Raw genomic sequence first — 22,150 nt, 5'->3', positions numbered from 1 at the left:
TAGACTCGAGGGCCACACCCAAGCGAGGTCCTTTCTTTTCGCCTTGCAGCTTCCTTGACACGAGACTGTCTCTACGCTTTGACCGAGAGATCTTGTTTTTTTCCCGATCTGTCAACGACACCGTCTGGGTCGGCTTGGCCCTAATAGGCAAGGATGGGACAAGGCAGAATGATGTATCATTCAACTCTACGCGTCTGCTCAAGGAAAACGATGGACGACGCAACAGGGTGTCTCTCGACTGTTTGGTTTTTTGGGGGGAAAGGCGTGTGTGTACATCTCAATATGCACTGGACCGCCACAACTCACATATTGGCAGAGGTGTCTGAGACATTGCAAGCTGTGCAACGAAAACCTGTTTGCGGCGGTTGCTCTCTACCTCGTGGCGTGGTGTGCGTCCGCCGGCTGCCCGCATCAAACAGTCTAAATTTCGCGTCCCAGTTGGCGCCCTCCCCCGGCCCTCCTTTCACCGGTAGGTAACGAGGGAGGTTTTCTCGTGGAGGGTCTTTCCCACCCACACCATCGGTACCCAGACAAATGTTTCCCGAGAGGTTCACTCGATGGGTTGGTCATGGGTACCGGCATGGATTTCGGGGCGTGGATCGGGTACTGGGGCCAATCTCGAAGGGCCGGCCACGGCCCAGAGAGAGGTTCGGCTGCCGCGGTGCCACGACAATGGGGGTTCAAACGAGTCCAGATGGCACAAGGACCCCCCGACGGGATCCTTTCATTTGCTCTGTAGCGGCATTTGTGCGACCATGCACGATCCAGAGGCACGCGAGGGCGGGAGATTGGCGATCAGTAAACCAGCAAATCCTCAAGATCCAGGAAGCAGGAAGAAAGAAGAAAGAAGAAAGCGGTATGCCATGCTCCCCCCCTTTGAAGCAATCGGCCTGTGCAACAGCGCGATGGGGAGGGGAGCCAGCCACCGGGGACCAGAAAGTGGCCACCCCATCCTTCTCCGTCCGAGGGTCCGTTCTCGACTTTCCCCGCCTTACCGCCCGCGTCCGGGCACTCGGTCCGGGCCCGCGAGGGCAAGCCTCAGCCGATAATCGTCATTTTAAACTACCTGGCCTTGCTGTCACGGACGATTCACACGATAGCATGGCGTGTTGATGGGAAAATATTTGAAGATTTCTCTCCCTCAGAATACACAATCGGAATTGTTTTCGGGCGACACGGGAATACAGAGAGGCTGAGAAGGATGGCGCCCCGAACAATGGGTGATTGCAATAAATCCGCTTTGTTCTTGTTGCAATAAATCATGCGAGATTCAAGTTGGAGGTAGTGGCTTACCGTTGGCTTACCCGACTCAGAGGCAAGGGGGCCCTGCAGACGATTTGTTCACTCTTCCCCTTTCCCACCCATCGTCATTCTCACTCTTACGTCCCGGCTTGTGTCTGTTGCACAACGCTACGCAGCTCCCCTTTGGTCGTTTTGTGTCCCAACCACCCGGGGAGAGAAGAAAGACGTAGAGAGTAGGTATGTCGAGCTCTCTGTCTGTCTCTCTCCCTCTCTCTCTCTCGCGCGCGCTTTTGCACACCGTTTTGTTGGCTTGCCCACCCCATCCAACACGGCGCCACGGGTGTCCGCCCCCCCTTTCTCAATCTTCAATGTACGGCTACCTACCTGCTTAAGTCAAGGTAGGAGTACTCAGGTATGGGCGGGGTTGCACCTTTGGGCGGCAGCTAAGGTAGTGTAGCGTCTATGCATCTTTTTTCTTACCATCTTCATCCATCCTTCGAGCCTGGACCCCCTCCCTATCCTCCGTCGTTTGATGGAGTACTCCGAGGAGACGAAATCTCAAAAAGTACGGCAGGTCCCGTTGCGCCGCATGCGGGAACCGAACTCCTCCTCCTCCATCCTCGTTCGCGCTGTCTGTTTGGGGAAACACATCTACGGATAGTTGGATCCGAGAGTAGTTGGTGGTTGGAAGGGCGGGTCGGCCAAGCCCAAGCGCGAAGGAAAGGTTAGGAAAGGTACGGATAAGCGTGGGTTTTAAAGCGAGATGGTGGCTTGAGGCTTATTTTCTTTCTTAGATCTGACAGGATCTGGTTGCGCTCGCGCGGAGCAGCTCTCCTGCGAGCGCGCGGACTAACTCGATTTTAGGGTTTTGGTCTTCCCCTTGAAATGTAAGATCATCAGAGGGGAAAAGGGGGTTGTGTATAGGGTGATGTGGTAGTGTAGGGCGCGGGTGACGGAGAATAGAGAAGGACGGCGCGCAACGCCTCAAACGACGGGGGGAAGCAAACAGGTTCCTTGGTGAGGATTGCCCTGCTGTTACAACAAAGTCGAAAAAAGAGCGGTGCTAATAATGGGTTGTTTTTTCGAACGGGTTGGAGAGATTTACGCCTCCGAAGTTTTGTTCTCGCGATTGGAATCGGCGCTGGTGAGGCGTGTAACCATCCAGACTGACGCTGAGGTTATCCGGTGATGGAGGGGAGGTCGGGACCCGGCGGTTTGGCTCACGGGTGAGGAAGGACTCAACTTTCACGGTGAGCCCGTGGTGAGGGAGGGGGGGGGGGCTTGTTCTCTTTCCCCTCAACGGTGCGGTCAATTGAGTGAGTGAGTGAGAGCTAAACGTGGTCTAGAGGTCTCGATGCAGTGAGCTGCTCCGGGTTCTGGAGTGTTGATCATGGTGATCTTTTGGGAAAAGGTGTCGGCGGCTGTCGGTCTGGAAGTCCATTGTATAGCGGTGGCCGGGGAGGAGGGGGCTGGATCTCACGTACGACCTGAAAACAGTACTTGGTGGTTCGGATCGTGAGAGGAGGCAAGAACTCCCGGGCCGCGAGACGTCATCTTGGCTTCCATTGTTTGGACCATGCTCTGCATACCCATTCTGCTTTTTGTTGTATATGTGTGTGTGTGTGTGTGTGCGTGTTTCCCGCGCGGGGAAGGATCTCGTGGCTAAAGAAGGAAAGGGGATGATGGCGGCCAGGCGTGGCACGTGGAGGATAATGTCTCTGTTGCAAGCAGACAGGATGACGAGGATCCTTTTGGACGATAACGGAAATCCATCGCAGCTTGACCTGCGGCTGAGAAGGCTCTAGTATTGCCTGGAACGGGTACCCCCCCCCCTCTTTCAACGAAAACGGGCAGCGGGGATGTGCTCCGTACGGCCCGTGGTGAGTTGTGCGAATCGCTTGATGCTGGTGACTCACTGAGAGGCGAAGGTCCGGCCCTATTCTTTTTTTTTTTCTGAACCCGCATTCGATGAACGTGATGGCTTTTACTCTCCCTCATATGACTTTATCACACCACGAACTTTCGAGCGGACGCCATGAGGTTATCCAGAAAGGTACCGACTTCCGCAAACGGATGACTTTGAGGGGAGAGTTGGGGTCAGAGGAGTCGAGACCGAGCTGCTGGGACGGAGGTGGCGCGCTGGATCATTAACGGCATGACGGGCGAGAAAAGTGATGCATTCCATTCGCCTATGATTGTTGGACCATGTGGCATCATGGAGATGAAGCGAGGGCACGAACTGTGAGATAGGTGTAATAGAGTGGTAATGGGACGCCGTAGACACGGAGCCGGTAATGGACAGCGGAGTTTCGGGAAAGCTTCACTGCGGAGTTTCGGATTGGTTGGGCGCGAATTGACCGTCTGACGGCCGTGGTGTGGGGCCGCAGCTGGCGGACTTTTGTGCTTACGCGGAGCGGAGTTTGACGCCTGCTCCGCAACTTCATCCCACATTCCCACCGGCTCGAACGGGGGTTCGAACAACCATCCGCTTCCTTCCGAGAAACCTGGGAGTCTTGCAGAGAGTACTCCAGACTGTAACTGCATCAGCGGACGCAACCCAACCCCCACGAGGATCAAACCGCGTAAGCTGACTGCCTTGAATCCTTTTCTGAAAGGCACGGGAAACACAGAGAGAGGGAGATACGATAGAGGATTTCGAATCGTGATATCGCACATTTCCACTCTTACCACTTTTTTCCTTCTTCCCTCCGTCTCTTTTCCCCATGGTCAATCGGATCCAGCTGGCCGTGCCGACCCATCTATTATCCGCTGCCGTCACTGCTCCTGTCTCTTCCCCTTCTCTCCACAGTCTAGGACCCGACGCTGCCGCAGAAGCAGCAGCAACAGCAGAAGCAGTAGCTGGTCATCAGACCCAGCCATCACAACCGCAACAGCAGCAACAGAACAGAAAAAGGAAAGAAATGTCCGCCGAAGGCCTGAAAGCGATGAGTGATCTGGCGGACGCGGCGGACAAGTCCCGCCAGAAGAGCTGCAACGCCTGCGTACGGAGCAAGCGCCGCTGCGACAAGCGGACCCCGCGCTGCACCCGCTGTAACGAAAAGAACTTTTCGTGCGTGTACCAGAATCTGCCGCCCGCCTCTGCCAGTGGAAGAGGTAATAGCGGTGGTGGTAGTGGTAGTGTTGGTGTTGGAAGCCTCGGCGGCCGGGGCGACTCCTCTTCCTCCGCCGGGGGTATGATCAGTAACCCAGACGACACCCTCCAGGCCATGGACATTGAGGAGGACTGCGGCAACATCGACGATGACCTTCCTCCCTTTGACTTTAACACACTCACTGATCATCATCTCCAACATCAACAACATCATCACCAACCTCAACCCCAGCAGCAGCCCACGCCCGTGTCGTCGTCATCCTACCTCGACGGCGGTCTCCCGACAATAGTGATGACGGAGGACATCCACAACGGCATCGGCAGCGGCAACAACAGCGGGAGCAACATCGACAACGCCACGTCGGTGCCGCCCACGTCGTCGCTGAACCTCGACTTGAATGCCGCCAACGCGCCCTTTGACTTCAACTCGGTCATGGATTTCCTGAACGCGGACCCGACAGCCGGCGGTGAGCTTCAGCTTTGGGAGACGCCCTTGACGCCCATCGTGCAGAAGACCATACTGCCTGAGATTAACCAGCTGAGTCCGTGTGACTGGGATAATGAGATGGGGGAAGCATGCGTAAGTTTATGAATCTCTCCTCATGTGTTGTGGTTCTTATATCTCCTATAACCTCACTGCTCTTCATATATCTATCTCCCTTGGCTCGTTCTTTCGTGCTAGTTTTCTGTCAGAGCCACATTTCTCTTTTCTTTTCTCTCCTCGTCACCAACCCCACCCTGCGGGATGAAATACTCACGCCAGCCTCACAGGGCGGCTTTCAACCATGGCAAATCCACGAACCAAACTCCCGCATCGGCCACCTCGTCAGCATCGTCAAGAACATGCACGTCGTCTTCGCCCAGACCAAGCAGACCCCCTTCCTTCACCGGCACCTCTACCGCGGCGTCCGCGAGACGCCCAGGCCCCTGATGGCGGCCTACACCGCCATCTCGGCGTACGCGGGCATGACGGAGTCCAATAAGGACTGGGCAATCCGCGCCGTCTGCGAGGGCGCCAACGAGATCCTCAAGGGCGGTGCTGGCGCTGGTGCTGGCAACGCCAAGGACTCAACAACAACATCGACATCAACAACGACAGCAGCAGCAGGGAGCAACATCACGGGACACGAGAAGCTCGCAAGGGCACAGGCCCTATTCCTGATCCAAACGGTGCGGTGCTTCGACGGCGACATAGCGCTGCGCGCGCAGGCGGAGCGGGACATGGGCGTCCTCGAGAAGTGGTTAAAGGACCTCGAGGGGTTGAGGGACAACTTTGACGAGGTGCATCTTCTAGACGACGGCGCGTTGCGCGGGAGACCGCCGCGGTCCTGGGAGGTGTGGATCTTTAACGAGTGCGTGAGGCGGACTGTGTTGATGGGGTATGTCTTTACAAGCATGTATCAGATGCTCAAGAGTGCTGGTGATTTTGGTAAGGCTTCTATTCTTTTTCTTTATGACCGCCCACCCCATTGCCTCTTTTTTCCCTCTCTTTTCTCTTGCGCTGCAGTTAATGCTGACTCTTCTTTAGATCCCGACCTGGCACCTTGGCTCATCCCGCACCGCTGGACCTTCTCGAAGCACCTCTGGGACGCTCAGTCTTCGCCGACCTTCTTCACTGCGTGGCGCGAGAAGCCCATGTTCCTAGTCAACAGCTTCTTCGTGCAAGGCGTCGCCAAGATAATGCGGCCGGCGGATGTGGACGATTTTGCGAGGATGTTCCTCACCATGTGAGTATTGTCCCTATTCCATTCCGGTGTCTTTCTTGTGGAGAAGGTTATGAGATTGTGATGGGAGGCTAATCCGCTCGGCGACGACAGGACTGTTGGTGTTGAGGAGATGAAGCATTTCATGCTCGAGGTGTAAGACGTGCTAGGTTACTTGAAGGGTGTTTGGTTAGGTTTGGAAGCGTACGGTACTGTCTCTAGGCTCTGCGTCCTTATTTGTATGACGGAGGAGATGCTGGGTGGGCTTTGCTGCGCAGGTTATCTGGGTGATATAGGAGTTTATGGGGACTTGGTATAGCGATTTCTTTGCCGATGTTTAGCACATTCTCAGGGGTCATTCTCATTATCAGTCTTGGAAGACCCAAACGCTCACTGTTTTCACGTTCAACGGACCAAGTCAGAACCCCACACGTTGAAAGGTTATTCGACGAACTAATGATCACTACTCCAACTGATTGAAACGTATTTACCCATGTCCAGCATCATCATTGCAATAGGTCAGTAGCCACGGGACTGGGCGGGTAAAATAAGTATATAGAGCTGAATCGTCAGCAGCTCTCAGCGGCTACATCAGAGTCAAGCCCTAAGTATTGGTCTCATGATCAAAACGGAAGAGAGGCAGAGGCACTTGTTCAGTCAGACATATTGCGGGACCCCTCAAAGATTTAGCCGGAATCTAATCCTAGTCAGGGCAACTTGAACATACTAGGTTCACTATCATGGTCTTCAGATATGGTCCCTCTCTTTCGATAGTGAACATACATCAGGAATTCAAAGGCACAGTCCAAGGCATATATAGTGAGCTCCATGGTACGCTAAGTAAACTTGGCTAGAAAGCGGAAAGACAGACAAAAAGGTTCATGGCTATGAACAAGGCTGATCGTAGCAAGGCAAAATAAGGATGAATACTGCTCTGGAAGCTTTTGTTGCTACCCTTGCAGAACAGCGTATGATGCTACATGATGGTGTTTATCAAGTCAGGGAGGAGACCCAACAGCCATGTTGGGTTTTCAAAGACTATCAAGACGTAAGTTTGCCCATAATCAGGGGGGAACGTGTAGGACAAGCGAAGTAGAGAGACTGATGGGAATCACGAGGACTCTTCTTTTTTATTGGGGGAAAAAAGCAGAAAGCAACATCGCGTGTGTGAATAACGTTCATTGTGTAGTGCAGGCAAGTGCCGATGTCAGGTAGCATCTCTCATCTGGTATCTCGCAAATATATTCACCGTCCACGTTCAACCCAGTTACCAAAATCAACATGAACAGAGCCAAGAATATATTAAGACGAGCCAAACTTGCGAGATAGTTTGTTTGAAGAATATCATCATCAACACAATCATCACTCAGCATCCAACTCCAATACAACCAATCCCAATCCAACACATCACCCAGCATAACCACATCTCAGAAGTCTCCTTCAGCAGCTTTCTCGCAACTACAAAATCTACACCAGAACATCCCTCTCTCGAGTCCAAAACCCAAACATGTCAGGCAAGAAGACAACCCCCATCTACTACCACGATCCCACGAACCCCCCCTGGCAGGATCCAGCCAAGTGCAAAGGCACCCTGAGCCATGGAGGCACCAAGGCCAATAATTGGGGAGGCGCTTCTGGGGATATTAGCGGCGGAGGCGGCAGCAGCAGTAATAGTGGCGGCGGTGGTGGTGGCAGCAGCAACAACAGCGGCGGCGGGACCAAGAAGTGACGCATAGGAGCCCAGTTCTTTAGGATGACCAGCCTGTCGAGGTCGAGGTCAAGGCCACGGTGATCAAGAAAAGGGAGGACTGGAAGGCTGGAGTAGTAGTCGCATTGGCAGTAGTCCCAGGATACCCCCTTAGTTAGAATCGATCTTTTTACGAGTACTTTGCGTTGAAACATCGCTGGCGATGTGATTTGGTCAAATTCACAGTGTGATGAGAAACCCCACAATCCATGCAAAGACATAATGTTACAGCCAGATGGATGTTCTCGTGAAAGGCGTCGTCTCATTCATTCTTTCCACCCGCTATAATGCTACATCCCAGTCCTCGAGGCAGCCTCTTTTTCTTGGTCCGTTTGATCAGATCACCATGTAGCCAAATCCAGAAACGCTCTAGAAGTCGAACTCGCCCCTGAAGATCTCGGGATCTACGCCCGCAACGGTCTTCTCGGCCAGATCCCGGCGACCCATCTGGGTAAACACTCTCCTCAGGGTATCGTACAGGGTCGTGCTCCTGTTCTGCGCCGTCATGCGGTCAATCTGCTCGTCGAGCTGCGCCGTATTGGCGCCGCCCCTGGAGCCCTCGCCGCCGCCCAGAATCTCATACGCCATGTTGCGGCCGCTCTTCTCAATGGCCTTATGCATGTTAAGCGCGGCGAGGAAGTGCGAAGCCGCCTCGGCGTGGCACCCGATGTTGATGCAGCTCACACCCAGGTTGTAACGCGCGCGGACAAAGTTGGGGTGGATGCTCAGCGCCTTCTCGTACGCCGCGATGGCCTCCTCGGAGCGGCCCGAGTTGGCGAGGGTGGCGCCCAGGCGGTTCCAGAGCAGGTGCAGCTGTTCCTGCTGGTTCGAAGCCCCGAGTTCCGAGGAGTGGAGGGCGGCAGTGAAGCAGTCGACGGCCTTATCGTACTCCTCGGCGCCGTAGAAGAGAACGCCCAGGCCGACCTGGACGTCGGGGTCCATGTGTTCGCCGTCCGGGCTGAGCTGTGCTGCCTTGATGAACAGCCCGGTAACCTTGTCATGCAGTTGCTGCCGGTCAGTGAAGCCCATCTCCGCCATGGGATGCAAGTCAGTCGGTGCGATAATTTGCGGATATTTGACGGAAAGCCACCGCTCCAGTGTGCGGTAAGCGGTGCTGTCGTAGCCCTCGTTGGTGTACGATACAGCCAGGCCCATGAGGGCAGCGAGGTTGTTGGGATCTTGCTTGAGAGCTTGCTCAAGCGCACGAATAGCCGCCGTCTCCTTCTCGTTTTGCGCCTGCGCCGAGCCAAGGTACACCCACGCCTCGGTATGCTGCGGGTTTTGCTGGACTGCAGCTTCGAACGCGAGAGCCGCTAGTGAAAGGTTTCCTCCCTCGCGCATAATGCGGACACCCTCTTCGAATGCGTTCTTCTCCTCGCTAAAGAAGTTGTCCTCTTCAAAGAGATAGTTCTCGATGACGGGATCGCCGAGCCTGCCCCAGTCGCCGTTCATGCCGGTGAAATCTGGGCCCCAGTCCTCGCTGTCGAATTTGTCGAAAGTCGAATCGTCGACCATGCCTCTTGCTGCAGCAGTTTCAGCCTGGATTCCTTTCCATATTGATTCGAAGTCGCCAAAACCTGTCTCACTCTGCATTGCCCTGTCCATTTCGTCCAGTTCAGGCTCCGCAGCCTTGGCCTCCTGCTCCTCCTTCTCCTGCAACTCCATCTGGGCGAACTGTTCCTCCCACTGGTTGTCATCAAGCTCTACTAGCTTTCCCTTGCCCTTGGCGTCCTCGTGTTGTTGTTGCATCGGTTGCTGGTACATGGGCTGAAACGTGGGTTGGCCCATCATGCTGTTGTATCCCATTCCCATGCCCATACCCATTCCCATACCCATCCCCATGCCCATTCTCGGCTGTTGAGCCATTTGGCCAGGCATGGGACTTGCTCTCGCCGATGAGGGCTGCTGGTTCATCTGTCTGAAGCGCGCGAAATCTTCGGGGCTGAATTGGGTTCCGGGGGGTTGTTGGAATGCCGACTCCATGGCAGCTTGGTTCTGGAAGTCACCCGCCCACGTCGGTGATGTTGAGTTTGCGCGGAGGTGAACTCCCTGATTCGCATCGATTCGGACAGCGCCATTTTGCATGGGAAGCTCCTGCTGGAGACCTGGGGCTTTGTTAAGGAAACCGTTCATCATCTGTAAGGACCGGTTAGCTCAAAGGTGTCCGCGACTTTGGAAGTCCGCTGTATGCTGTATGCGTACCTCATCCTGCGGGGTGCTTGCGCCGGCGCTTCGGAAGCCACCGGCGAGCGCATTAGGGCCTCGTTGCACCAATCTATCTCTCTGAAGAGTCTTGTCATCTTGGACATGCTTCTGAAATTGGCTGAGGGGGTTGCCGGAGGTCGAGCATTCTGCGCCACCCATAAATGACATTGTGAAGGGTAGGAAGCCGGACTTCTCGATTCGATATTGTGGCAACCGTAATAGAAATGTATGTAGAGAAGGTAACCCTAGAACTGTGGGAAAGGTCAGTTTCTGGAGAGCTCGGGTAAATGTTGGCTGGGCTTGAGTTGGAAGACAGGTGGGATGTGACTGGTTTGTAATTCAGCCAACCTCGAGCGGCTGCGTCTCCGAGAAGATACCGAGGCAGGCCGGCGGGGAGGCTTAGGCGCGGCACACGGTTGATATCTTTCTCCGCAGCCGGAGGCGGGGTAGCCAATCAGGTTATCAAAGGCGAGAGAAAACGACAGTGGGGTGAGCGCTGACCCCAGTTCGTTTGGAGCTCTGGACTCCGAACCGCGCATGTGAGTGGCGCATGGGCGTACAAGCAACATGTCACTGCTGGGCTTCAACATCTGTATGTTCCTCTTTAGGCAATTTAATCCGACAACCGCGATGTAGATAGCCGGCCTTCAACAACAATATCATCAGCTGTATCAGCTGGACCGCGATGGCTTCTCTTTTCTTTGAGTTCACTGTCTCCTTACCTTCGCATTCTTCACCAAATATCGAGGCAACATTTTCTCCCAGCTGCCCGTAGTTTTCTATGTCATAACCTAGGCTATGGGTATCATGTACGAATGTGCATCCGTGAGTCCTCCGTCTGTGGACTGTTTCCCATCCTCCAGATAGATCTACAAAATGCCGTATAAAAGTTCTCCTTTCGCAAGAGACGCAGTAGCTCTATGATCATAAGCCCTCCTGGTGACTATTTCACCCCAATGAAACCGATACTCTGACGAGCCTTGATGACGGCGCGCCGGAGAGCCTGCTCCTCCTCATCCGTCCATTTGACTGAAAGTTGATCCCATTTCTTTCCGGGGGTGTTATACTCTCTTTTCCACTGCGTGTGTATGGCCTGGAGCCTGCTCATCTCGCGAGGATCCCCAGAGCCAGTATATACGATGAAAGCCGTGCAGGGCGGAAGGCTGTCGTGAATAGCTTGAAGAGAGACTGTCAGACGGGCCAAGCACTGCTCAAGAGGTGATCCGCCGAGCTTTCCGTCGAATTGAGTCTTGTCCAGAGGAGGAGGACCTCCGTCACTGCTGGCACTCTCGACCCGATTCTTGTTCCACCACCCTTGCAGCGCCTCAAGCTCTCGCATCCGACCCCAAACGAAGTCGACACCACCGCCGGGAATTTCCAGTCCATCAGGATCTCCCTTCACAGCACGGATGACACCGTTGACAACGTCCGCATCGGACTTGCAGCCTATTTGATAGGTTGCTCCAGCACCGGGGCCCTTGGACGGTTCGCCCCAATCTACAGCAGCGCTTGTCTTTCCGGTAACCAATCCGCCTGCATCTCCGCCCTGTGCCTTGTACGCAGTTCCGGCTCTTGCTAGCCGCCGGAACAAGTTCTCACCTTGAGAATCGGATGCACCCCACAACTTGCCCTTTTCGCACTTTTGTCTGACGAGATCGAGACAGGCGCGGGAGTCTTCGATTGGATTGTGTCCATTGGCACCACCCTTTTGAATTTCGCGATTGACATACTTCTGAGTAAGCCACTTCAGTGACGCCTTTAGAGGCGGACCTCTAGGGTGGGGGTAGATTAATGAGGTATCGACAATGAAAGGGTGTGAGAATCGCAGGGCCTTCAAGTCAGACTCAAGCGAGTGTCCAATCAGGATGGTCCGTGGAGTGACGAGCTCAACCAACTTCTGTTGGATATCCTTCAATGTGGTCGTGACTGGCTTCAGCATCTCCTCCGTGATGCCGGAAAATCGGGTGACGTAGTCGATAATGGGCTTTTCTGGCTTCACCAGTTCGTCCATGATGAGCTCTCCTGACCAAGAGATGACGCTGATGCGGGTAAGAGAGTATTCGCTCTCTCCTGTCATGCACATCTCGCAATCCAAAGCGAGACATTCTCGACCAGCGGTCACGCTGCCGCTTTCTACCTCCGCCTCAGGCACCTCGCCGTCTTCAAGCTTGTCAACTTTGGAGATTGCCCATCCTTCGGGAACCTTGAAGGTCGCCTTCCTCTCCTCGTTCTCGATGAGTGCTGGGTGGATGAGATGGCCAGCGGTCTCGAGCTCTTCGAGTGATGCCAGGAACTCGGTAATACGAGTTCGCTCATTCTTCCATCCTGAGGGCTCTCTCGCCGGTTTCGGGCCCTTCCTGTCGTCCTTGTTCTTAGGCATCGGTGCCGTCAAAAACGTTCCCATGGGCGAGTGGAGCTTCATGTACTTGTCGTCACCAGGCGCCTTGACAGGCCACAAGTGGGGAAACATTTTGGCAAATCCCTGGAGCGCAACCGGCAGCTGGTCTGCAGCAAGAGCTCGTGGGTAGTAATCGTCAGGCGTCGTTTCCGTCCGGTCCTGGTTCCTAGCTGGGCCAGATGTGTAGTTGTCGAAATTCACACCTTCCTTGAACATGGCTTCCTCCAACCCAGGCACCATCAACACAACAATCTTTCTGAAGTTCGGTCGGTGAGAAACAGAAACCCAGTTCGGGCCCGTTCCATCGGCGAATATGTACAGGACAAGGTCGCGAAGCATAGCGAGGTTGATTTTTGAAAACAGCTTTGCACTCGTGGAGAAGGTAATTGCGGGATAGTTGTTGGAGCCCTCGCGGGGGACCTTCTTGCGTTTTTTGCTGGATCGCTCGACTTTGGTCCATCCTTCGTCATCATCGTCAGGAGCACTTCTCTTCAAGCTGCCACTACTTTGAGTATTTGAGGAACTCTCCCGAGAACTATTCTCGCCGTTCCCTGTCTCGGCTTCGGCAGTCGTTTCGTGGGTCTGAGAGGTCGTTCCGGGGACAACATCGGAGGCGACAATGGTACCCTCTCCGCCTTCGTCGCGATTTCTACGGCGCTTCCCCATCATGTCTCTCGTGCAATTGCTGCCGGAGGTAATTGGGAGAGGTTCAAAGGGTCCAGTGGCGGTAGATCGAATTGCGCCGCGGTGGGTAGTTGAGGCGTATTTGTAGGTGTATTGAGGTTAATTTTCAAATGGAAGCTCAGAAAAAAAGTTCCCAGACATAAAGCACAAATGCGACCGTTGATTCCCATTGTTAGGTGGTTTTGCGGGGCGAGCCAATCGGCTGGGTGCAAGATAAGATAAGCGTCAACGGTCAGGGACCCCGGCCTTGAGCTCCTTCCCAGTCGACAGGGACTGAAACGAGACAGGCAAGAGCAGGCAAGTTAATACCTAGCAACCTGGAAGGTTGTCTGTCGCATTCAGTATCACCTACCTACCTTACCTTGCCATGAGGTACCCTGCGTCCTTCACCGTGTGCCAATGGGAAGAAGCCTTCCCTACCTTATTCGTCACCCATCATACAATTTCTGAGCCAACGGCTACCAATCACATACCCTCGGCGTCACAGAGCCTCAAGTTCACAGATCCGTGCCATCGCAGATTAGTTGAGCATTCTCCGAAATGGAAATCATCCAGTGCAAGTGCGCAAGCTGTCAAGCAAGATTGGCAACTTTCTTCAATCTGTGGACTCAGGTTGGGAAATCTTATTTCAGTCCGACGATTGAGGCGCAAGGCATTACTCAGATGATCGCCAAGGAACCCACGAGGATTGGTGAAGCAGGTTACCTCGTTGCCGGGTGGTAAGGAACTCTTCACCTTTCCTTCTTGTGAACTAGTAGACTGATCTCTTGCAGCGAGCTTCAAGATGTCGCCTGCGCCACTTGTGGTAATATAATCGGTCTCAAGTGTCTAAGCAGCCCAGTTAACCATGTGCTTCACGAGTGAGTCACCTTGTGACTCGACTGTGCCCCTACTTACCCAAAATAGCTCGCAAATACTTCTCAGACAGGCCTCTATTGTTTCTCTGAAGAAGAATGGCACTCCGGTGGAGCTCTATGTGCGCCGCAAATTGAAGCTTCGGGATGACTCTCGCCCCGGGTCATATTCGGCGAACAATCATTTGAATTCTGATTCTCGTCAAGGCTTCGGAAGCGGGCATGGGTCGCCCAACTCCGAACACATCGACTTCTCTCGTTTGCGAGTAGATGTTGATGCGCAGCGGGAGAGCATTGAGAGAATAGATGCTGCCGGTTTCCAAGTGGTGTCCCAACTCAACAGCGCTGTTTCGCGCATCGAAAAGGAGATGGCAAAGCTCAACTCGACCATGGACCAGCTTCAGAGTGACCTCGACCTCCACAAAGCTGACTTGAAGTCTGTCAAGACTGAAGTATTTAGTAGAGAATACTCGACACAAAACAGTCCCGAGCTGTCTCGATTGGAGAGCCAGGTTCGGACCGCAAACACGGCCATCTCTGAGATAAAAAAGCTCTTCGAGGAAGTCAAAAGGGAGAATTATGAGCTCCGAAACGATCTACAAACATCGCGAAAAGATCACAAATGGCTCAAAAGCTTCACCCTAGGTCTACAATCGCATGTGGCAAGCACATATCACACCATACAAAACACCCTCGACATGAGCACTGACAACGCCAAGGAAACAGCCAGTCTACAAATCGAATTGAGCCAGCTGAGACAGATCATGGACCAGGGCCGCAAAAAGAAACTCGACCTGTCAAAGCAGCAGATACCCTCGCGGGAACTGGATATTTTGGTCAGCAACATCACCAAGATTGGAGCTCGGGCAAATCAAGTGGAACCATTACAGATGGAATTTGATCTCTTCAAAAGCAGGTTACAGCGCCTGGAGGCGAGTGCAGGGCGTCCTTCTCAACCTTGCGAGGAATTGCAAATCGCCCCAAGTCAGCAATCCGAGAGCGCGGGCACATCTGGCATTTCGGACGACATCGATCCAGTGTCAAACAGCTTATATGAGGAAGCACCCGTCAAGTTTTTTAGCGAAGCCAGGCCTGCCTCGCCCAAAGTTCTACAGCCTACGAGCCGCAAACGAAAGGCACCAGCAGAGAAAACGGCCGGAGCTGGAGCAGAGAACAAAAGCCCAAGACTCACCAGATCGGGTGCCATCGATGAAAGGAGCATCAAGAAACCGAGGGCTTCTTTGCCCGCAGACAGCAGATTTTGACACTCCTATAGGCAGCTCATCAATAAACAAAGGATGTTTGTGTTCAATTTTGATCTCGTTCAAGGGTATCAATAAGCGGATAAATCGCGGTCCTCGCCCAAGTCCACCTCCAACACAGCTTTTCCAAGCTCAGACAACGCCTTGAGCGGCTCTACCAGAGCATATCGGAAGAATTGATCCATTCCCTTTGGATCCATGATCCAGGCGTTGATCAGGCTGTTCTCCCTGTCTCTGCCCGGAAGGCTCTCAATTTCAGCAACCATCCATCTGAACATGATACCGTCCCAGTCGACCGTTGGCGTCCGATCCTTGTACGAATTAATCAAGGACAAAACCATCTGGCACATTGACACCTGGTCGAGATCCGCCAATACTCTGACGCCGGCGGCAGAGAACTTTTTCTTCGCAGCCATGTCCCTCGCCAGCTTCACCAGCTTTTCCGGCTCAGGCGCTGTTTGAGATAGCTCGGTGGCAATGGCAGAGAGACCTCTTATTCTCTCTACGTGGAAGGGGATGGGATGCTTGTACGGTTCGACCTCATAGGCCGTCAGGCAGGCGATGGCCAAGGCGCACTCGTGATTGCCTAGAGTTTTCCCAAAATAGACTGCCGCCTCGTCCACGAGCTGAGCAAAGGGCTCAATGGCCCATCGGCCATTCGTGGGAAACCACGAGGCCGACTTGTACGCCTTCCTCAGCCACTTGTGCTTCGCTGCGGGTTCCATATTGCGGAGTTGCACAGGAAACATTTCTAGAAGCTTTTGGACTTCAATGGCTTGCCGCAATCCATCTTTGTCGGCCACCTGGGGGTGTTTGAATCTCTCGATATCAGGTGTTACACTCAGCTCATTCAGCCTAGCAACTCTCGGATCTTTCTGGGCGATTTGATACTCGTCCAGGTCTTCGATACACTTGAAGCACTTGCAATCAAAGTAATATGATCTCAGGTTTTCATGTCTTTTGCTCTTTGGCTGTGTTTCGTCTGTAATCGCTTAGCTGATGTCCTTTTATGAGATAGTCCTGAAGGCGACTTTCACGACAACTTACCGATGTAAGATATCTCGACCTCATCCCCGGGCTCGATGAAAGCCATTGCGCGGAGTGAGGCTAACCTGCCATCAAACTGGACCATGGCATTGGGGCTGCATGAGTGATTCATCATGGCAAGTGTTGTGTCCAAGTAAACGCCATCAGTCTCATCCTCTGACACACTAAAAGCATTCGTTTGAAGCTGTATAGCACCATTAGCATACACAGGATATACTCGGCTTGGAGGAGTAAATCGTAGGACACCACGCACCTTGCACAGAACCTGAAAGGCACTCTCCAGCAGGTCAGTCGAATTTTCATCGCCACCCAGACACATCACAACACCACGCGCCTGAAGCTGCAACTTCACCATCTCTATGCCCTGCCACGATTCGACATTGCCCTCTAGCTCCTCAAACTTCTCCATCACCTTGGGCCGGAGCATGACCTGCGCCGCTGCCCGGACCGGCGTCGGCACCCAGTTCGGCTGGTCCGCTGGCTTAGTCTTGTGAAGCCTCTGAATCGCCTTGCACTCGACCTTGTGGACCACGGACCAGTTGGCTCGCTGACACGCCGGTCCGCAGTAGGCCACCGTCTTACATCCCGTGCAGGCGCGGAGCTTCTCCGTGGCTGGGACGTCTTCCTGCTGCTGGTTGAGGCACTGGTTGCAATATTCTAGCGCGCGTGGGCCCGGCGGGAGCACGACGGCCGGGTTGTTGAACCGGGCCATGATGTCTCCCGGCTCAAAGCGGCGTGTTGCATGGATGGAACGACCCTTGGCGCCACCTTTTTCGCCGCGTACCTCTATACCACTGCTTAATTCCGTCATGGTTAAAGCTGTTATCTCTTGGTCGTTCTGGAAGATGTCAGAACTATCATAAAAAAATCTACTGAGAAACCTCTTCAATATGTTGCCCAATCCCTTGGCTAGGGACACAAGGTAAGAGTGATAGATATCTGTATGCGCCACACTTGCATGTGGCTAATGCAAGGTACAACAGGGGGATAATCAAGGATCGACAGCCGTGGAAAAAAGCTGGAGAAGCTCACCGACTTTCTCTGCTTTGGGGGTCGGGTGTGTGTGGGAGCGCGGCAGTCGTGGCAGTGCAGCTTTGTGTGCTTGTTCAACTGGGCTACCGCGACTGTTCAGATGGAACTTCACCGAAAGCTCCCAGGGCCCCACCATCACCGCCCAAGCACGGACCTCCCTTCCTCCCACCTTTCAACCCCGCCTCGTCCCTACTCCATCCCACCAACTCCCGCCTTTCTGTTCACGGCCTTTTTCCTCAGCCTCACACGAGCATACACACATCTCGACCTCACAACACCCAACTCATCCTCCTACCCCAGGTTCCTTCTTAAGTCCCATACGAAACGCGTCAAATCGCCTTAACAACCCTTCCCTAACGCATTGACGTTTCGCGCGCGCGCAAAGCTCTTTCTCATGACTACCATCGAAAACCTCAAGACCATCGACCCCTTCGCGGACGCGGACGAGGGCGACGCGGACAAGCAGAAGAAGGGCCAGGACTATATCCACATCCGTATCCAGCAGCGCAATGGCCGCAAGACCCTCACCACCATCCAGGGCCTGCCCAAGCGCTTCGACCAGAAGAAGATTCTCAAGGTCATAAAGAAGAAGTTTGCCTGCAACGGCACCATTGTGGAGGACCAGGATCTCGGCGAGGTTCTGCAGCTTCAGGGTACGTTACACTTCAGCGATGGGCTTCGTTCGCGTTGTCTTGCTTCCCTTGGGCAGAAGTCCCCCGGTTCGACCGAGGGCCGCTAAAGCGAGCTCCGAGCATGCAAATACACGGCCACCTATGCACGCAACAAGCGAAGCTGACACTCGTGACGCACAGGTGACCAGCGCAAGGCTATTCACGACTTCCTCATCGACAAGCAGGAGGGTCTCGAGATGGACTCCAAGGTACGTCAGATCACTACCCCCCAATGTCTATGTTGAGACGCCCACGTTCCAACTCCCCCGCGTAAACCCAAGCAAGACATGGCTAACCCCGATTCCCCCATAGCTCGTCAAAGTCCACGGCTTCTAAGGGAGCCGTTACTGCCAGGAGGCGCAATCTCCCCCTCGCAACCGAGCGGATCCCGGTGACATAATCTCCGGAAGAGAAGGGGGATTCGAGTACCGTTTGGTCCCCCCCCAAAACTCTTAGATCCATCTTATGAATGCTTTTAGGAGGGGAAAACAAAAGCTTCGTGGAGATGCTCTAGCCTCCGATGAGCTTCAGAAGCTTTGGATGGGGTGGGGCTATTCCGAAAAGGTCGATTCCAACTCAGACGGGGAGAAAGGATAGCCACCGAGAGGATCTTAAAGGTGCCTGCGGGAGATGAACTACGACACGGTTCAGCTGCGCATATTTACAGCGAGAACATGTCGTGCCGCGCTGTGAAACTGGCAAAGGGATTTTTTTGGGCACAACGGTTTTGGTGGGTCTGAGAGCTTTTTTACAGCATCCGCTTTCTTGTTGTGGCTCATTCGCCGTCCTGTGATGATGGCACTGATGAGAAACACGGCTTGCGAAAGGTTATGAGCATCATGCCCAGTAATGAACACGTTAACTGAACTATTGTTATTCTCGGGTGACCAACTGCATGTACTTCAAGGGTCGCGTCAGTGCACGTTGCGTGATTGGTTTTCGTTATCTATGGACGTAATAGACCTTTTCGTACCATCATCCTGGCTCTGGTGTATTCATCACTGTTCAAACAAATAACGTATCCTTGAATCACGCAAAAAGTGGAATTCCAGTACCTCGTAAACATGTTTATCGAGACTACACTCGCCGACCTCCATGTTCTAAGTTTCGTCTGCCATAAGTGCCCACACGTCATTCCCATCCCGGACTGGGATTAGGAATCTAATCTGCCAACTCCTGATGTTCGCTGGTTGCCGGCTCGCTGTCACCTGCATGTTTGACACCGGGTTGGTTGTCCTCAATTTGTTCGCCTTCAGCTTGTTTATCCTTGTTGTGGCCGGCGTCACGCTTGTCTTTGATTCCAAATTTCTTCCTCAAGACCAGTTTGAATCTAGCTTTGCGGCCTAGCTTCTTGTTTTGGGCCATATCGTTCGCTCCGTCGTTGCTGGCAACATTCTCAACATGTTCTGCATCACCACCGCTGTCAGACTTGGCGACCTTTTCTTGCTGCTGATTACCAGTAGACGGGGTGGCCGGATTCATCCTGAGAGGATCATGAGGTCTTGGTCCTGCAGACCCCGGAGCCGGTAGCGCCAAGGCTGCTCGAAAGGAAAGGGGACTATCTCCGGATCCAGAGTAGAGATTTGGGGCTCCTTCCTGGCCCTGTGCCCTGACCTGCCACTCTTCTCTAGGCCTGCTGGGGCCTTCACCGTTGTCGAGTTCCATGTCAATGGCTTTGCCCTTGCCCTTGTTTCGCTTTGGGATCTCGAGGTTTTCTTGTCCTTCCTCATCTTTCTCACTGTCCTTGCTTTTCTCGTCATCGCCGTCCTCGCCATCCTCGCAACCGTCGGCTTGCACGTGTCTTTCTTCATCAACGGCTCCGCAATTAGCGGCACTACCAATGGTGGAAAAGAACGGGAAGGCTGCGGGGTTAAGCCGCAAGGCTGCGGCTGGTGGTGGAACAGAGCACAGCGTGCAGAGACACATGAACGACGGACGACACATCCGAATTTCCTCGCCCATGGCGATGTCCCTTGTGGCTCTGAAAACGGAGATGGTGTCATTGTAGTATCCGGTGAACCGGGCGTTTCCGTTCGGGTCTCCAAAAGGGAGGAGCTCGTTAGGGTCGAGAGGTATGAGATGGTTTCCGAATACCATGAATCCAATGGTGTTCATGAACTCGCAAAGTATAGAATGGTGCATAGCGTTCATTATGTGTCGCGACATAGGAACTTCCTCCAGCCGTGGGCAGAAGTCCCTGTAGAGTCCCTTGATTGCGTTGGCAGCGGGTATCGTCAATCCCTCCTAGAAATTGGAGAGCCGGTCATCTTCTGGTTGGAAATTGGTCACCCTGAACATGGCCGGGCCCTGGAAGATGGCTGCCCCGATTGGGTAATTTCTCATTGCTATCCTCGGGCCTTCTATGAAGGTGAGCATGTGAGGCATGGGTAGCAGCGACATTGTGATGGCGATGACGTAAAGTTTGTGTTGCGTGCAGTGGGTTGTGGATGAAGTAGTTAAGTAGTAGACGAGTAGTATGATTGGTTGATCAAGCAGAAGAATGGGCGAATAACGAAGAAAGCCTTGGGAATAATGCGAGTTGTGATGAAAGACGAAGTCTGTCGAACGAGAAGATACGAGAGAAAGGCAGCAAAAGAGGAAGAGCTCAAGAAGGGAAGCAGAGTAAATTGTGGTGGAAGGAGGACAGCAGTGCCAGGAAGCTCCGGAAGAGAAGGGAAGTGCACGAAAGCCTACCTTACTTTTTAAGCGACCTAGATGCCAGGTACGGGATGCGGTCACTTCTCTTTGGTACACCTTATCAGATACCTAAGAACGACTCGCGGCAGGAAGCTGCTAGCTAGAGTTGGGTGCGATGATTGGGCACTTGAGATAGTTGCTAAGATAGTTGCTATATCGGAAGGAACTTCACTACCTCCCCTTTTCAACGGAACGAAATTGGGGTTTGGAATAAGATGGCACCATATGGTAGCCTTGAGTAGCACGGCATCGCTGGTCTTATCTGCACTCCTATGTAGGGAAGTCAGAACCTGGGATTGCCATATCTCGTCAATGTACTTTAGATAGCTTACCTGCTCGTTGTGACGATGGTCATTGTCTGAATTCATCCAGTATGGAAAGAAAGTCGGCGAAGGACGCGTTATCTGTGATAGCAGAGTGACGAAGACTCGGATAGAATAGATATTCAGAGCTCGCTATGCAGACCAGGCAGGTCCGTGGCCCAGATGCTGTGCGGGCTCCCAATGGCAGGCAGTAGACGGGATAGCTAAGCTTATCTTTGAAAAGGGCATGGGCATCCAAGATATTCGGAAATCCAATAGCCGTGACCAGAGCGTCATGCAAGATCAAGCAAGTGAAGCTGAGGCATTCATCCTGATCTTTGTCGGTTGCTTTCCACAGCGTACTGGAGGATGGTCAACTGGTAACAAAAGAACTGGAAATTTTGATTCAACTTCTAGTTGATCTATGTAACGGTATCATACACCACACCCCACTCTCATTCCTGCTTCTGCGCGGCAAGCTTCTTGGCTTTCCGCTCCTCCTCATCGAGGTGCTGCTTCTTGTAGTGGGCAATCACGTGGTCCAGGTTGGTCTGGGAGCCGGCAATAACGTTGCGGGCGGCGAAATTGGACACGGCCCTGCGTATCAATTGTCAGCTTCTATTCTTCTCTCTTTCCGTAACGTGGAGTCAAGACGCCTTCCGTATGGCAAGGGATACTCGGGTTGGGGGGGAGGGTGGAGGCGTACTCGGGGAATCTGAGGTCGACATCGCGGTTGGCAGGGGTGGAGAAGAAGAGCAGTCTGTCGAAACCGGCCTGCTCAACGGCCTTTGTGTGCAGCGCGTTTCTCTCCTTCCATGTCTCCTGCCAGTGCCACGCCTCGTGGATCTTCTGGGTGAGGTAAGGAGGCTCGCCTTCCTTGCCGGGTGCGGTGATCTTGTAGACAGCGTATGCGGACGGGATAATGGCGACGACGGCCCAGAAGAAGTTCTATCGAGTCTCAAGTAAGCCAATTGAGTTCATAGAAGTGCTAACAGCATAGCGACGGCCAATTGACCGCAAAGGAGGGGTTATTCGCAGACGTACGCCAATGGGCTCCTCGACGGTGTGGGCGTGGTGGTGGCCGTGGTCACCTCCGGAGGCGTAGGTTCTCGATTGGCGCAGGCCAGTCAGCCGTGACTGACGCGCGATGCAGACAGCCCGCGTTCGAATGGCCTGCATCGTGTATGACGTTTC

At 53.6% G+C, this 22,150-nt stretch overlaps 8 protein-coding genes across 8 annotated transcripts; 3 read left to right on the top strand and 5 right to left on the bottom strand.

The window, feature by feature from the left end:
• Positions 1 to 4,163: 4,163 nt before the first annotated feature.
• BDZ83DRAFT_576108 (uncharacterized protein) lies at positions 4,164 to 6,085 on the top strand (the record flags this gene model as incomplete). Its single annotated transcript, XM_060504892.1, has 4 exons — positions 4,164 to 4,938; positions 5,118 to 5,402; positions 5,463 to 5,783; positions 5,883 to 6,085. The coding sequence occupies 4 exons, from the start codon at positions 4,164 to 4,166 to the stop codon at positions 6,083 to 6,085; spliced, it is 1,584 nt and encodes a 527-aa protein (XP_060365745.1).
• A 2,088-nt stretch (positions 6,086 to 8,173) lies between these two features.
• BDZ83DRAFT_576027 (tetratricopeptide) lies at positions 8,174 to 10,177 on the bottom strand (the record flags this gene model as incomplete). Its single annotated transcript, XM_060504880.1, has 2 exons — positions 8,174 to 9,940; positions 10,007 to 10,177. 2 exons carry the CDS (start codon positions 10,175 to 10,177, stop codon positions 8,174 to 8,176), a joined length of 1,938 nt encoding a protein of 645 aa, XP_060365744.1.
• Positions 10,178 to 10,556: 379 nt separating this feature from the next.
• BDZ83DRAFT_618932 (exonuclease) lies at positions 10,557 to 13,328 on the bottom strand. Its single transcript, XM_060508094.1, has one exon. The coding sequence runs from the start codon at positions 13,074 to 13,076 to the stop codon at positions 10,953 to 10,955; it is 2,124 nt and encodes a 707-aa protein (XP_060365743.1). The 5' UTR covers positions 13,077 to 13,328; the 3' UTR covers positions 10,557 to 10,952.
• Positions 13,329 to 13,333: 5 nt separating this feature from the next.
• On the top strand, positions 13,334 to 14,985 carry BDZ83DRAFT_287590 (uncharacterized protein). The gene is made up of 4 exons (XM_060502170.1): positions 13,334 to 13,810; positions 13,865 to 13,951; positions 13,998 to 14,604; positions 14,672 to 14,985. The coding sequence occupies exons 1-4, from the start codon at positions 13,632 to 13,634 to the stop codon at positions 14,690 to 14,692; spliced, it is 894 nt and encodes a 297-aa protein (XP_060365742.1). The 5' UTR covers positions 13,334 to 13,631; the 3' UTR covers positions 14,693 to 14,985.
• A 293-nt stretch (positions 14,986 to 15,278) lies between these two features.
• BDZ83DRAFT_719034 (MYND finger) lies at positions 15,279 to 17,065 on the bottom strand (the record flags this gene model as incomplete). Its single annotated transcript, XM_060512138.1, has 3 exons — positions 15,279 to 16,189; positions 16,255 to 16,438; positions 16,508 to 17,065. The coding sequence occupies 3 exons, from the start codon at positions 17,063 to 17,065 to the stop codon at positions 15,279 to 15,281; spliced, it is 1,653 nt and encodes a 550-aa protein (XP_060365741.1).
• Positions 17,066 to 17,680: 615 nt separating this feature from the next.
• BDZ83DRAFT_719033 (anaphase-promoting complex subunit Apc5) lies at positions 17,681 to 18,293 on the top strand (the record flags this gene model as incomplete). Its single annotated transcript, XM_060512137.1, has 3 exons — positions 17,681 to 17,939; positions 18,099 to 18,166; positions 18,270 to 18,293. The coding sequence occupies 3 exons, from the start codon at positions 17,681 to 17,683 to the stop codon at positions 18,291 to 18,293; spliced, it is 351 nt and encodes a 116-aa protein (XP_060365740.1).
• Positions 18,294 to 19,118: 825 nt separating this feature from the next.
• BDZ83DRAFT_751521 (uncharacterized protein) lies at positions 19,119 to 20,108 on the bottom strand (the record flags this gene model as incomplete). The annotated part of the gene is made up of 1 exon (XM_060514061.1): positions 19,119 to 20,108. The coding sequence occupies one exon, from the start codon at positions 20,106 to 20,108 to the stop codon at positions 19,119 to 19,121; it is 990 nt and encodes a 329-aa protein (XP_060365739.1).
• A 1,303-nt stretch (positions 20,109 to 21,411) lies between these two features.
• Positions 21,412 to 22,135, bottom strand: BDZ83DRAFT_719032 (NADH:ubiquinone oxidoreductase 17.8kD subunit; the record flags this gene model as incomplete). Its single annotated transcript, XM_060512136.1, has 3 exons — positions 21,412 to 21,553; positions 21,663 to 21,904; positions 22,001 to 22,135. The coding sequence occupies 3 exons, from the start codon at positions 22,133 to 22,135 to the stop codon at positions 21,412 to 21,414; spliced, it is 519 nt and encodes a 172-aa protein (XP_060365738.1).
• Between the last annotated feature and the right edge of the window lie 15 nt (positions 22,136 to 22,150).

Source organism: Colletotrichum acutatum, assembly GCF_030867785.1.
Source record: "Colletotrichum acutatum strain CBS 112980 chromosome Unknown BDZ83scaffold_39, whole genome shotgun sequence".
Taxonomy (NCBI): domain Eukaryota; kingdom Fungi; phylum Ascomycota; class Sordariomycetes; order Glomerellales; family Glomerellaceae; genus Colletotrichum; species Colletotrichum acutatum.
This window is presented reverse-complemented; position numbering and strand designations above follow the sequence as displayed.